The sequence below is a fragment of the Heterocephalus glaber genome, unplaced genomic scaffold, assembly GCF_053883595.1.
Source record: "Heterocephalus glaber isolate CG9 unplaced genomic scaffold, H.glaber_assembly_v1.0 deba00001581, whole genome shotgun sequence".
NCBI lineage: Eukaryota > Metazoa > Chordata > Mammalia > Rodentia > Bathyergidae > Heterocephalus > Heterocephalus glaber.
Window position 1 is genome coordinate 56019 of NW_028258361.1, and position 15499 is coordinate 71517.

The 15499-nt window shown below is 35.7% G+C and overlaps 1 protein-coding gene across 4 annotated transcripts in view; it reads right to left on the bottom strand.

The window, feature by feature from the left end:
- Positions 1-14757, bottom strand: part of Fabp2 (fatty acid binding protein 2) — a 50293-nt gene extending 35536 nt beyond the window's left edge. Inside the window, exons 1-4 of one of the 4 annotated variants that reach the window (XM_087193219.1) lie at positions 14710-14757; positions 14508-14595; positions 13115-13287; positions 12118-12225 (exon numbers count right to left, since the gene is read on the bottom strand). In XM_087193219.1, coding sequence (XP_087049345.1) covers positions 12118-12225; positions 13115-13279 — 273 coding nt within the window. In that variant the 5' untranslated portion in view covers positions 13280-13287; positions 14508-14595; positions 14710-14757. Of the gene's footprint in view, positions 1-11023; positions 11754-12117; positions 12226-13114; positions 13288-14507; positions 14596-14655 lie in introns of those variants that run through there. The other 3 variants (XM_087193220.1, XM_087193217.1, XM_087193218.1) reach the window with 3 other exon arrangements.
- Positions 14758-15499: the final 742 nt, after the last annotated feature.

Below are 15499 nucleotides of genomic sequence, written 5' to 3' on the forward strand. Positions count from 1 at the left end.
GCTGTTGTTTTTTGAGTGTTAACCTTGTATCCAGCTACTCTACTGAATCTGTCAATTAGGTCTAGAAGACTTTTACTGAGTTTTTTGAGTCTTCTATGTAAAGCATCATATCATCAGCAAATAATGACAGTTTCACTTCTTCCTTTCCTATCTTTATTCCTTTTAATTCTTTCTCTTGTCTAATTGCTATGGCTAGTGTTTCCAGAACAATACTGAACAGGAGTGGTGATAGTGGGCATCCTTGTCTTGTTCCTGATTTTAGTGTGAAAGTTTTCAGGTTTTTGACCATTTAGTATGATGTTGGCTGTTGGTTTTTCATAGATAGCCTTAATCAGGTGGAGATAAAGACCTCCTATTCCAATTTTCTGTAGCGTTTTTATCATGACTGGGTGTTGGATTTTGTCAAATGCCTTTTCTGCATCTATTGAGATGATCATGTGGTTTTTGTCCTTGACTCTGTTAATATAGTGTATTACATTTATTGATTTAGGGATGTTGAACCATCCTTGCATCCCTGGGATAAATCCGACTTGGTCAGGGTGTATGATCTTCTTGATGACCCTCTGTATTCTGTTTGCCAGTATCTTGTTGAGGATTTTTGCATCTATGTTCATTAGGGAGATTGGTCTGTAGTTCTCTTTTTGGGTTGAGTCTTTCCCTGTTTTTGGAATCAAAGTAACACTTGCTTCCAGGAATGAATTTAGAAGCTTTTCTTCCCTTTCAATTTCCTTGAGGAGTTTAAATAGTAATGGTGATAGTTCTTCTTTAAATGTCTTGTAGAATTCAGCAGCGAAGCCATCAGGACCTGGACTTTGTTTTGTTGGTAAGTTTTTTATTACATTTTCAATTTCATTTATTGTGATTGGGGTGTTTAGTATTTCTATATCTTCTTCATTTAATTTTGGCAATTCATATGTATCTAGGAATCTGTCCATTTCTTCTGTGTTTTCCATTTTATTAGAGTACAGGTTCTCAAAGTAGGTATTGATGATTCTCTGGATTTCTACTGGATTTGTTATGGCTTCACCTTTTTCATTCTTAATTGCATGTATTTGAGCCTTTTCTTTCCTTTTTTTTGATAAGGCTGGCTAAAGGTTTATCAATTTTATTTATTCTTTCAAAAAACCAACTCTTTGATTCATTGATTTTTTTGTATTGTTCTCTTAGTCTCCACTGCATTGATTTCTGCTCGGATCTTTATCATTTCCTTTCTTGAACGAGCTTTGGGTTTGTTATGCTCTTCTTTTTCTAGGAGCTTGAGGTTCTGCATTAAGTTATTTAACTGAGATCTCTCTGTTGTCCTAATGTGGGCATTCACTGCTATGAATTTCCTGCATAGAACTGCTTTCATTGTATTCCACAGATTCCTGTATGTTGTACTGGCATTTTCATTTACTTGTAGAAACTGTCTAATTTCTTCTTTAATTTCCTCCATGACCCATTGGTTATTCAGGAGGGTGTTTTTCAATTTCCATGTGTTTGTGGGAGTTTTGCTGTTTCGTATGTTATTGATCTCCAATTGTATTGCACTATGGTCTGATAATATACAGGGGATAGCTTCGATTCTTTTAAATTTACTTAGATATGTCCTATGAGCTAGCATGTAATCTATTTTGGAGAATGACCTGTGTGCAGCTGAAAAGAATGTGTATTCTGATTTTGTGGGGTAGAATAGTCTGTAAACACCTATTAAGTCTGTTTGTTCAATAGCTTCATTTAGTTCTAGAATTTCATTGTTAATTTTTTTCCTAGTTGATCTGTCTATTTGTGATAGAGGGGTGTTGAGGTCCCCCACTACAATTGTATTAGTGCTTATTTGGTTTTTAATGTCCATTAATATTTGTTTTGTATAGTTGGGGGCATTTGTATTTGGTGCATATATATTTAGGGTTGTCATCTCTTCCTCTTGGATTGTTCCTTTCACAAGGATGTAGTGACCATCTTTGTCTCTCTTAATTAGTTTTGGTTTGAAATCTACTTTGTCTGCAAATAAGATTGCTATGCCTGCTTTTTTTCTGGGTTCCTGTTGCGTGGAGCACTGTTTTCCATCCTTTTACTTTCAGTCTATGGATTTCCTTTTGAGTTAGGTGTGTTTCTTGTATACAGCATATTGTTGGATTTTACTTCTTAATCCATTCTGCCAGTCTATTTCTTTTGATTGGTGAATTGAGGCCATTAACATTGATAGTTATAATTGACAGATATCGACTCATCCTTGTCATGATGTTTTACTGTTGTTGGCTCTTTTCTTACTTTCCCCCTTTCACTTTAGTGTCTTACCTTGCATGGTGCCTTCTCTCTGCTGGGCCTCATGGAGTTGTGACCTTCATTGTCTTTTTCTAGGATATTGCTTAAAATTGTTTGTAGTGCTGGTTTGGTGTTCATGAAATTTCTCAGGTGTTCCTTGTCATGGAAGTATTTAATTTCTCCATCGATTTTGAAAGATAATTTTGCTGGATACAACTGTCTAGGTTGGAAGTTATTTTCTTTTAGGGCATGAAATACTTCACTCCAGGCTCTCCTTCATTTCATTTGAGAAGTCTACTGTGATTCTGATGGGCTTTCCTTTGTAGGTGATTTGTTTCTTTTTTCTAACTGCCTGTAGAATTTTGTTCTTCTGGGTTTCTGGGTTCTTGACTATTATGTCTAGGTGTAGATTTTTTTTGGTCATGGCTGGATGGAGTTCTATATGCCTCACTTATCTGTATGTCCAACTCTCTACCTCTGTCTGGGAAGTTATTTACTATTATTTCTGTGAACAGTTTTTTTTATGTCTGTTGTACTTTCTCCTGTTTTTTCATGGACTCCTACCAGTCTTATGTTATTCTTCTTTGCATCATCTAGCAGCTGTTGGATTGATTTCTCATGGTCCCTTACTATCTTTAAGAAATCTCTGTTTTCATGGTCCTTAACCACAAACCTGTCTTCTATGTCTGATATTCTGTTTTCAGATTCTCTTAGTCTGTTCTGTATGCTTTCAATGGAGTTGTGTTTTTTTGGTACCAGGGATCGAACTCAGGTCCTTGTGCTTGTGCAGCAGGTGATGAAACCACTGAGCTAAATCCCTGGCTCAGTGGAGTTTTTAAATCTCCTGAATATCTGTTTGAATCTGTTTCATGGATTCCATTTCTTTTTTATGTTGAGCGATCATGTTTTCCATTTCTTTCTTATGCTGCGCATTCATGGCTTCCAGCATGTTTCTGATCTCATCTATTTTCTTATCTGTTTCTGCTCTAAAGCTTCTAATCATGTCTTTCACTCTGCTCACCATGTCTGTATTTATCTGGGAGATTATTTCTGTTTTGAAATTTTCTAGAGCCTCATGCATCTGCTTTGTTACTTCCTGTGCTATCAGTTCAGGGGGTCCAAGTGGTTGCTTATCAGAGTTTTCCACCTAATTTCCCCCAGAATTTCCTTTTTGTGGCATGGAAGCCTGCGTTTGTGCCTTGCTTAAGTGTCTTCTCATTTTCGTTTTTGGTACTGTCCTTGGTTTAATTCCTGGGTTGATATTTCAAGATTGCTTAATGTAGGTATCTTTGTTGCTTGTGTTTAAAACCCTTGTGGAATGATTGCTTTTCAGATGTGTTCTAGATATGGCTTGTATTTGGGTTTTGAGACTCTAATGACTCTGAAATTATCTTTTTCTTATACCAGGAAGGAAAACTAATTAGATCAAGCACAACATGTTAGCCCAAATAATATAGTCAGCAATACCATAACATCAAGCACAGCTTAGAAAATGACAATTTGTGGTAGCTATTACTCTATCACTTTTAACTATGTGAGTTAAATGAAAACCAAGGACCAATCCAGCGTAAGTTTATAATGAATAAACTCTTCAGTATAGCATCTTTCCCCTTCGGGGTGGGGAGCTAAAAGGAGTTGGGGAGGGAGGGACACGTAGAAAGATCAGGCAAGATTAGCGGTGAGGCCAGAAGACACAGAAAGATCACACAAACTCTAAGTTGTTAAAGACAAGAGAAAATGGCAGAATGAGAGAACAAAGATGTGAATAGAACCGCCTAACAGCAACAGGGAGGCTAGATACCAAATTTACTTTCCTTTAAACCTAATGATAATCAAGAGAAGGAAAACGAGAAGTAAAGAGCAGTAAGGAAGAAATCCGAATTCAGTGCAGAAAGGAACAAATGGGGAGATGAGGGTAAATGTGGGACAGTGAGAGAATGAGAGTGAGAGAGAAAGAAAAGATAAAAGAAAGAAAAGAAAGAAAAGTAAACTTTGAAGAGTAGGAAAAAAAGTAAAAATTAAGAATTAAAAATAAGAAAAAAAATTTTTTTTTTCTTTTTTGCAAATAGCAATAGAAATTATGGGCCTCCTTCGGGGACTGGCTCTGTTGTCACAGTACGCAACATAGGAATCCCGGTGCATACACAAGTCAATGAGTCTCAGCAAGCCAGCAGCAGACCAAATACAGTGGTCTGATGTGCCTTTACTGTAGAGGTTCTCTTTACTTTTCTGCTGAGCTTCAGTTTTCTTCCAAAAGCCTGAGAAGCTCTCTTTCTGTTACTAACTTCTGCTCTATCTTATGGGGCTCAGGACAAGGGTCTTTATAATCTTCTGTGCCTTTGTAGTGTGGGACCAGGTAGAAGGTAGGCGGTGCACGGGGGGGGGGGACGGGGACGGGACGGGACGACTGAGCATTGGAGGCAGACCTCACCGTGCCGTGGGCGTGGCCCGGGACCCCGCAGGAACCCCAAGCTTGCCCTGTCTCACCCGGGCGGTCGCTGGTCGCCAGCTTTGAGAGCGTCGGGTGGGGGTCAGCCCATGTAGTCTTAATAACAAAGTCTGTTGTTTCCAAATGAATTTTCCCTATCCATCTTTTTAGGAGGAGAATTTTATTTTTACACAAATCAGTCAGGCATAGTACAAGATGCAGCAAAAAGCCTGACAGAGCTGCAGAAATTGGACAATGCATGTCTGACTCTTGGACAGGTATTTGTAGCTGGATCACATGGCTCCTTCCATTAATTGGCTCTTTTGCCTGTACTCTTCTCTTCCTCCCCTTTGGGCCATGCCTCCTCACGTTTCTTTCAGGGTTTCTCCAAAATCAAGTTAAGGCTTCCACCAATCATTCAATATGACAAATGCTTTCTCTGACTCCCCTATACTGCCCTTGTTTGCCAAAATCTCTCTCTCAATTAAAGTGTCCATGCTGCCCATATTTCCCACCTAGCAGCCATAAGAAACAATGCTCATTTCCCCTACCTTTTTTTCTTTTTATAACAACAAATAGACAGGACTTTCATACCCAAGGACATGACACAGCCTGGTGATCCTCTAACTCCCCAGGTTGGCCAGGTGGAAAATTTTGCAGCCCAGAGGAAGAGCCATTATAGACAAATTTGGTTCCAGCAGGAAAAGGCCATCACATCTCAGCACTTGGTTCCAGGAAACGTTTGTACTGCCACCCAGTCCAAGGAACACAGACCACCCTATCTTTGCCCCTAGACTCCTTGAGACCATGAATCCTCTGACCAATGCCTGGCAATCACCTACCAAACACCTCTCCACTTAAGTCTATCCCCTTATTCTATGCTGATTCTGCTCAGAGCCAATCCACCTGTTTACCTGTGCTGAATAAAACACCTTCATTGGTTCACCCAGGGCAATCCTGGGTGGTTACTCTATTCTCCGTATCTCTGTTGGATATCAAGCATATAGTCCTTCACCTACTTCTTAAAGTTTAAGAAAGAATGCTGCTCTTTGGGGTTTTTAGTACACATTTGTGATACATAATAATTACGATTCATCTTAGGGAATTGGTACACATCCATATCACATCTCAATAATCTTCCCCTCTCACTCCACCTTCCACAATATTGCTCTTTGATTCTCAGATATTTACTCTGAGTGTAGTGGATGTCCCAGAACTGTTTGAAAAGAATCAGTTATATCACCTTCAATTTAAAGAGTGTGGCCTGGAAGCTAGGTTGAGAGACCTAGCGAGAAATTGCTCATTCTCCTCCAAATTTTTGCTACTCTTCCACTTTACAGCAGTCCTAACTGCTGAGTACTGAACAAATACATGCTTAAATTCCCTCTTTTATTTTTGGCAATCAGGATTACATAACAGAGAGGACTTCTGCTATCCTTTCATTCCAATGGAATCCTCAATGGGGATAGATACAGATGAGAGAAGCCCTTGGGAGCGCTAACTACTCTTTATCCGTGACTATTAATTGGCTCCCACACCTCCAATGTTTTCCATGTCCTATCACTACCTTGCTTACTCTTCATTTCCCATCAATTCTCCAGTATGTATTTGTCTCACCAACAGCTTGGAGGTTGGTCCTTGGGCCTCAAGCACATACAATAGATGTACACCACCCAGTGTATCAGCACACATGGAATAAAAGTGTATGGTAACCCTGATGACCATCCAGTTTTAGAGATGATGATGTCGTTCTAATTGCAACTCAAAATGGTCCTAAGAATTGGATCCACTTAGGCAAATTCCTAATGATCTAAATTTCTCTCTCAGTCAAATTGAGAACTAAATACTTGATGCCTGACATGTAATTTTTAAAAAAGTTTTATTTAGTAAATGAAAGCAGCATTAGGGAATTGGTTTAGAAGAAATAAAAATGTTTTAGTTTTGTATTCTTTTGTAATAGTATTACAAGCTTTTGTATTAGTTTTTGGTATGGAATTTAGAACTAGAGGCATTTAATAATTGCCACTGCAAACCACAAAATATGATGTGCTCAACCTTTACAGAAAATTCTCTGGATACTGAAGGGCAGAGAGACTGCATTGGAAATATTTGAAAGAATTCATATTATTGTCCAGCAGGTGGCACTTGTATATTACGGTTGAGAGAAAGCAGGTCAGAGCAGAAGGTGAATCATTTCATAACTTTAAAATATCCATTTACCCCTTGCTCCCTTTTGTCTCCACAAAACCTCTTCTCACCTCCATTCTACTCCAAAATCCTATCTTAACAACTTGTGTCTCTTCTGGTGTCCTGGCCTCTCTAGCTACTCATAGGAATGTATCTTTTATATCATTAATAGATCTTAGGAATACAACCAATGAAGTCATTTGCTGGGGCACTGTAAAATGAAAACACGGGACTCTTTGTTCAAAATTTGAGAGGGGCCAGGAATTTAGCTCACTGGTTCCACCCCCTTTGCTCACAAGCTTGAGATTCTGAGTTTGATCCCCGGTACCAAAATAAATAAATAAATAAATAAATAAATAAATAAATAAATAAATAAATAAATAAATTGAGAGCTTTGAGACGGTACTAGCAGATTATTAGCCTGTATAAGTTGTTCATCCAAAAAAAACACTCATATTTAACAACAACAACTCATATTTAACAACTTCTCCCCACTCCACCCACCATCATTCCAGTGCCCTCTCCCCTGTGACACACGCCCAAAGTGCTGCTTAGGAAAAGAAGTTTCACTGAATGTTATCCAAACATCATAGAATCTTAGATTTGGAAGGAAATTTAAAGATCTAGCCCAATTCACTTTTTAAAAGATGACTAACTACATTCCAAAGAGATAAAGTGGTTTGCCTAAATTTCCCATCTAGTAATGTCATAGGCTGGTCTGGAGTTAAGAGTTTTCATGTACCAGGCCAAAGCTCATTCTATCACACAGGCTTGGTGAGAGATTTTAAAAATTAATATTAGTGCTTATTATTTCCACAATTGTGACATTTACACAAATGCATTCAACATGCTTTTATAGTATTCACCCTCCCTGCTACAGCTTTTTGCCCCTTTTCCCTATCCCCCTAGTTCATTTCTCCTTCCTTAATGTCCCCCTTCTTCTTTCATATTGTCTTTTACCCCCTAGGTTTCACATATGAAAAAAACACACAATACTTATTTTCTGAGTCAGTATTATTTCACTTAATGAAGAATTGATTGGAAATAAAGAGTAAGCAAGATCGTGGCAGAAGATAGATCTCTAGTCCATCTATTTTCTTGCAAATCTACATGATTTTATTTTTTATGGCTGAGTAATATTCCATCTATTGATTGATATTGAGGGTGATTTCATAACTTAGCTATTGTGACTGTTGCAATAAAAAACACTGGGTACACAGGTATCTCTGTAGTATATTGACTTTGATTCATTCAGGTATCCAATCAGGAGTGGTATAGCTGCATCATATAGTAATTTTATTTTAGGATTTAAGAAAACTTTATACTACTTTCCATAATGGTGTTACTAATTTACATTCCTTCCGTAAGAGATATCTTAAGAAAAGTCTTTTCACATCTATTTAAGTTTTTTTCCTGTTTTTCTACCAGGGCACATGTTTGTATTACTTATATTTATTGAGTACCAGGTATATGCTAGACGCCATTCTAGATTTTTTTTTCATTTTTAAAATTTTGAAAAAAGTTTTCTAGATGTTTTATATACAATACTTTGATTAAGAACAATCTCAGGAAAGTATTGTTGTTTTCTCCATTTTTCAAGTGAGAAAATTAAGAGTCAGAACTTGAATTTTGGTCAGTAAATTGGAAAGGTGAGTTTAGGGAGGTCTGTAATTCCCAAACTTATCTTTACATAATATCATTTCTGAATTCTAGAACACTGAGTTAACCTGTATTTCCTGAATATTGGTCTTGTTTTTGGTCAAGTGTGAATGATCCTGGGGACTCTTTCCACGCTATTAATGCTTTTCAAATTTCCCAGGCTTGCTCCTGTCCTAGGCCCTTGCTCCAGGGTGTCTCGTTCCCTTATGCTACTCTTCCCCTCAAACTCCATTACAAACAACACCACTTGTCTTGTTTCCAAATGAAAAAAAAAGAGCCATTGTAGTATTTTGGGCAGAGAAATTATTTTTTAAAGGATCCTTTTGGCTGCTGTATTGCAAAACAGACTAAGAAGGCAGAGCAGGGAAGATAGAATTTGGGGACTATTTATAGTAATCCAGGTGAAAGATAATTCTGGCTCAGACTAAGATGATAGCAGTGGAAATAATGAGAAGTTAGATTGGAGAGTTATATATGTGTATAAATATTATATTTTAACTCTTTGTCATGAAAATTATCAATTACACACAGAGATAGGAAGAAGACTCTAATGAATTTCATGTTTTTACTAGGTACCTGTGAACCTATCACCTGTTGTCATGTGCCTGGCACTATTTAACAGCTGTAACAGTTATCAACCTATGATAGTTGTCAACTTGTGACCAACTGTGTTCTATGTATATCCCTTCGCACTTCTTTTTCAACCCAAGACTGGTGGGAAAGGGTTTTGAAGCAAATCCCAGATACATTTCACATGTAAATAATTCAGCTTCTACTACTCCAGTTGCTTTTAAATGCTCTTCTCTTCTGCTATTTACCTTATGGCTTCTGTGTTTTCATAGTTTCATATACTCATCACTATTGCCTGTTCTTTTTGGCCCCCTTAAACTCTTTTCTTTTCTTCCAACTACTTATCATGCATTTCTCAAATTCAAACTCCCTAAAAAGAGGTTGTTTGGGTTCAGTTAGTAGCTGTTATTCCTTTGTGCAGGGCTTGTCAGCTGGCCACATTGTGGTAGATTGGTTGTTCTGGGGTCAGGCATAGTGTGGTGTAATGACAAAAAAGAGACTATTGAAATGGCCATCACTTAGCAAGTAATAGACCACTCTCTGATATTAATCAATAGTGGAAATTTAATGCCAGAAAGGATACAAGTTGTGAAAAGAATAAAGCTTATGGTGAGGCTAGAATAGAAAATTGTCTAACCACTGAATTGCCATTATTTTATAGGTTGAACTGATTCATTTTGAGTGCTATTTTGTCCACTAAGGAATTAAGGGAATTTTTTTCTAAAGATATTTTTGTCTATTACAGGTCAAGTAATAGATAAATCATAATGTACTAGATTGAAAGTTAAGACCTACATATACTTCTTGTGTTCATCACGGACTCTGTACATTAGACAAGGCAATAAACTTCTTTGTGCCTTTGTCTCAACTTCCAAAGAAGATGATACCTGGCCATTTCCTCTTTTACACACGTAGGCAAGTGAGATTAGAAAATATACACCTTGAGACCATAAAGGTAAGTAAAATAAACCAGACACACAAGCTTAAATATCATATTTTTTTCTTATATGAGAAGCACAGATAAAGAGCAAAATAAAAGACAGATAATTGGAAGCAGGGAGAGAGATCTTTCTCAAAGGGAAAGAGGACCAAGAGATGGAGGGAGGGGTAAGAAGGAGAGGAAAGGGGGACTAAAAAAGGTGTTAAGATGTATTATGTACATGGACCAACTCCACCTAAGCAAGGCAAATATTATTACTGCAAACATGTACTAATAAAATGACCATAAAAATGACCCAGTGAGAGGAAAAAAAAAAAGTAAAAGTACACTGGATATTTATGAAAAACAGCAGCTGAAAACCTAAATAATATTTTTCATGTGAAGATGTTTATGAAGTTATAAAACAAACAGTAGATTTGTGTTTGTAAATGATTATATATCCCCTAACTTATTCATTTCCATTGTGTGCTAATATTTTCCTACATTGTCATGTATCTGTCATATGTACATACCACTTAGAGTAATGTGTAGCACATAGTAAATGTCAGCTGTTATCTATATTAGTATGAGAAAGAATCTGTTCAAGCAGAGGTCCACAGATTTGCAAATGCTTAATTCTTTACTCCATAATATACACCCCACTAAAATTCAATTGCTTAAAGCACCTAAGATAGTACACTGTATAGGAATATGAGTGAAAGGAAACTTTTTGGTCCTGGCAAATTTGGCCGTGTATGTGCGTATGCAAAAAAAAAAAAAAAAAAGTGGAGAGTAGCAGTGGAAGTAAAAAGTAACATCTTGGGGTTTGGCCATGTAACTAAATGGCAGGGTGTTTGCCTATCATGCTCAGAACTCTGTGTTCAATCCCCAGTACCACACACGCATGCACTCCCCCTCACACACACACATTTTCTATAGCATTTTGGAGTCTGATAGTCCTATGGTTCCTTCACAAAGACTGGTTAGTGCACAGGATCAGAGTCACCAGGGAGTGATTCTAAAATTCCTGTTTTTATTTTCAGAGATTCTAACCTAGCAGATTGACAGTGGAGACTAGGAAAGCAAAGTTTTTTGGTTTGCAGGTTATCCTGATTTCTAGCCAGTTCTAGGAATCTCAGACAGTCAAAAAATACAATAGAGCTTTCATAGATTGTGGATTTGTGGAAATATTTGTTTTGTATTTCTTTTCTTATTTCTAAATTTTCTGGTTGGGTATATATTACTTTTATAATAATAGATATTACCATAGTCATATATTCATATTCATATATTCATAACCAGTTCAAGAGTTTAAAGATGCCCATGGAGTGTATGTTTTTAATTTAATAAATGTGAAAACAAAAAATGAAAGCTGCCCCTATCATTGCATATATCACATTATTTTTTAAGGAGAGGCTACTTAGAAAGTAATGTGGGAAGAATGTTTACTTTTCTGTTTTTAAAAAAGTTTCAGATTCTTTTCAAACACCAATAAATGTGTATCTTAAGAATATAAAAAGATTAAATCCTAATTATCTTTCACTTTGCTTTAGCAAAACTGGAACTATACCAATGTTTATAGAAGGACTAATCAATCTGTAACTTTATACTTAAAGGGGGGAGAAAAACAGTTTTTCTACAATATTGATCTTTCATCCAGTTTATATTCTGGCTGTGCTCCAAGAATCATACTTATGCCCTTTTAAAGATCCTCTTGGCCTCGACTCCTTCATATGTATAACTCTGAAAGGTGTTAAAAAACATAAAAGAATTTACCATTAAGAAATAAGTCTAAATTAAGAAAAATAATCAGTATTTCATACCATTGAATGAGTACATACAATTTTTCTTGTACTTGATAGCAATATTTTATGCAGGTATAGGATACACTCAATAACACATTTTGGCTGTAGTTACTTACATTTGTAGTTAAAATAGGCATTGATGCATTTGTCATAAATGCTTTTTAATAGATATCAAAAATACATTTATAAATCATGAAGATTTATAAGAAAAGAAGTAAATTTATTAAAAATATAACTCAAATTTATTGTTATATAATCATTTTTGTCTTTGGAAAACAGTTATAAATCTTTTTGTAACTCACCTGGTTTAGTTCGTTACCTATAATTTCTCGGACAGCAATCAGTTCATTCCCATTGTCTACCCGTTTAAATTTTCCAACAAGTTTATCCCCTTCAAGGTTCCAGCTCCCCTAAATAATAATCATAATCATAATCATAATCATAACTAACAATAAGGCATTTATTAAGGTGTTACAAGTATCAGGCACTGTATAGAGTTCTGTAGAACTACTTTTTTCTTTAATGTTCATAGAAACTCTATGAAGTACACGCTATTGTCTCCATCTCACAGCTGAGGAAACTGTACATGGACAGAGTAATTCACCCAAAGTCATATAGCCAGAGCTGAACATATGCTATTGGGCTCTAGAGTGTATGTGTTGTTAACCATTATGCTTACCTCCATTCAGAAATTTTGAATGCTGAAGGCAAGGAATGGCAATGAATAACCAATAAAACATTAATTTGTTATATTGTCATTGCAAACATATATAAGTAGAAAAACTCTGAGGTTAAAACAATGTTGTAGAAATTGGTTGAAAATGATGAGTTCCTAAAAGTTTTTTATCTTAAACGTGAAAAGGTACATTCTCAATGACCTACAATGCAGTATTAGACGTTTCCATTTGTTTATTCACTTACTAATTTATTTTAATAGCTTACCAAATAGGTATTTTGTTTAGCTTCTGTAACTCTGTCCCTGCCAGGTAGGTAAAGTTGAGAACACTGAGCTTTAAATTTCTTGGTGATAGTTCTATATGCAATCATTCCTAGAATATTCAAAAAATATTTTTCAATTCCTATTTTTTAAATCCAGATTCTTCATGAGTGTGTGTGTGAAGACTAAAAATGTTTCATTTAAATATCCTTGCAATTTGTGTGATATAAAATGTGGGCAGATTTCATCATCTCTTTCAATAAATGCAGACCTGCATTAATTAAACCACCCAATGAGATACAGCAGAGACTGTTTTAGTGGAAAGGTCAAAAATGGATTGCTTATTTTAAAAAAGTTCATACACTGAGTTCAGTTCCGTCTGCTAAACTGTAATTGAAGTTGACACCAAGTTCAAAACCAACTTCGATATCTCGAAAAGTGCTTGATTCTTTCACTGTGAATTTATTTCCTTCTTGCATGATTATGAGTTTCAAATTGTCATGAGCTGCAAGCTTCCTTTTCACCATGTTAATACCTACAAAAGAAAAGAAATTGGGGAAAATTAAATCAAAATGCCCTAGAAAATGTTGCCTTTTCTAAGTTCTGTTTTATTTGTTTATTTGTATTTTGAGGGTAGGGGAAAAACCTGTAAGCATTGCCTATGCACAACAGTATTTACAGTGATTCTGCAGAAAAAGTTCAATCTCAATCAACTTAATAGATTCAAGTGCTCCGGCTGGGGATTTAGCTCCGTGGCACTGCTCCTGCCTAGCAAGTGCAAGGTCCTGAGTTTGATCCCCAGTACCAAAAAAAAAGAGAGAGAGAGAGATTCAAGTGCTTTTTCCAAACATAAGAAAAGTTAAATTAAAAAAAAGAAAAGGAAGGTTAAATTAAGCACCGAAGTATAGAATCTTAGAGGTGAATATTTTCAATAAGATTGACAAACTTTCAGTGTTAAATCAAATTCCAGAAGTGTCAAATGAATGATTGAAAGGTATATTTATGTATTTATAAAGAAACACAAATTTAATCCTTATTTTAAACCATTTTGGTTTCCATAGTTGCTTTAGAGTTGTTTTTAATTTTTTCAATGCTGAAGATTGAAGCCAGGGCCTTGCCCATGCTAGGTAAGTGCTCCACGATTGAGCTACATCTCTAGCCCTGCTTTTAAGTTCTGAGCTTCATAATTCTCTTTGTTTTTTGTGGTATCTCTAACAGACACACAAAAAATAGGAAAATGACGGTATTTTATGGTTGAATTAATTATCACGTGAGTGTTCAAATTCCATAAATTTAAACCTGGAATCATTAAACTGTAAGATTAAATTGATGCAGAGTTTTAATTAAGAGGAATGACGCAAATTTGTCCTTCTACTGTGTGTAGGCTGCCAGACATTGTTATAAATTCATAGAACAGATAAACTCTCTGAAAAAAATATATAGCTTCTTGAGGTTATTCCTAAAATTTTATGTCATAGGAAAATCAAATCAAATCTAATTTATTCAAAGCAATGAGTTTTGATAGAACACCTTTCCATTACTTTATTTTATGATCTTTACTTTTCCAACCCTTAGAATTCTACTGTTTAGAATCTGGAAATTACTATTATTCAACTATATTCTTACTCTGAACAAACAAAATAAAACATCAATTTTCAATGATACAGGTACAACCCACAGCTAAATAGTAAGAGAAACACATGTAAATAGTTTGTGTGTGTTTCAGGGGATGGTACTCAAAGGATATTTCCTTACATGAATGAGACAATATATTCTTGCCAACTCAGAAAGGGATTCCCGTCAGGCTTCTGGATCCTCAGTACATCAGGAACCAGAAAATTCCCTAAGCCAGAAAAATGTCAGTAAGAAAGCAAAGAATGAAATGAAAGACTGAAATCTTTACCCATTTTTTCCATGAACTTATCATAGTTCTCATTTCGGTCCACTTTCCAAGTACCATTAAATGCCATGATCGCAGATGAGGTGGACTCAAAGAAGGAGCAATGCAGTACTGTCTGTGGGAGAGAATTTATTCTATTTCTTATCTTAGAATCAACTTTACACAGTGATGTGGAAGTTTAAAGTTCAAGGGATCACCTAACTACTCTATGCTAAGTCACTTTAGTTTCTCTTTGCATGATTTTTTATATCTCCTCATATTCAAGTGAACTAAAACTTGAAAAGCATACCTGTGTCTTAAACTACAAATTGTCCACCTATTTATTTCAAGAATCAGAACTATCTGAAGATAGTTTTTCTACGTATGACTTCAAAGTGCACAGTATATTGGAGCTACCATAATTTGCAGCATATATCAAATAACATCTGAGAAATGAGACTGCCATGACCTATCTCTACTTTATGGTTATCAGTTACATTTTAAGTCAGAATTTATGACAAATACCGTTAAAAAGGTAAAATTAGTATGATTATTGAGAATGGAATTTTCATTGCATTTGTGTTCTCAATTATTTTTATTGAAATAAAGAACATAAAAGTCAACATATTCTTTTGAACTGTTTTTACATATATTCACAATATTGTAACACTTCACCAATGTCATAATCCTGAACAGTTCATCATTCAAAAAGAAACCCCACATATAAAGCATCTACAGTCCCTGTCCACTTTTCATCCACTTTCTCTCTCTATGGAGATGTCTATTCTGGATATTTCACACAAAGTGCATCATACAGTAGATAGATTTTATGTTTGAGTTAATTCAATGAACATAATGATTTTAATAT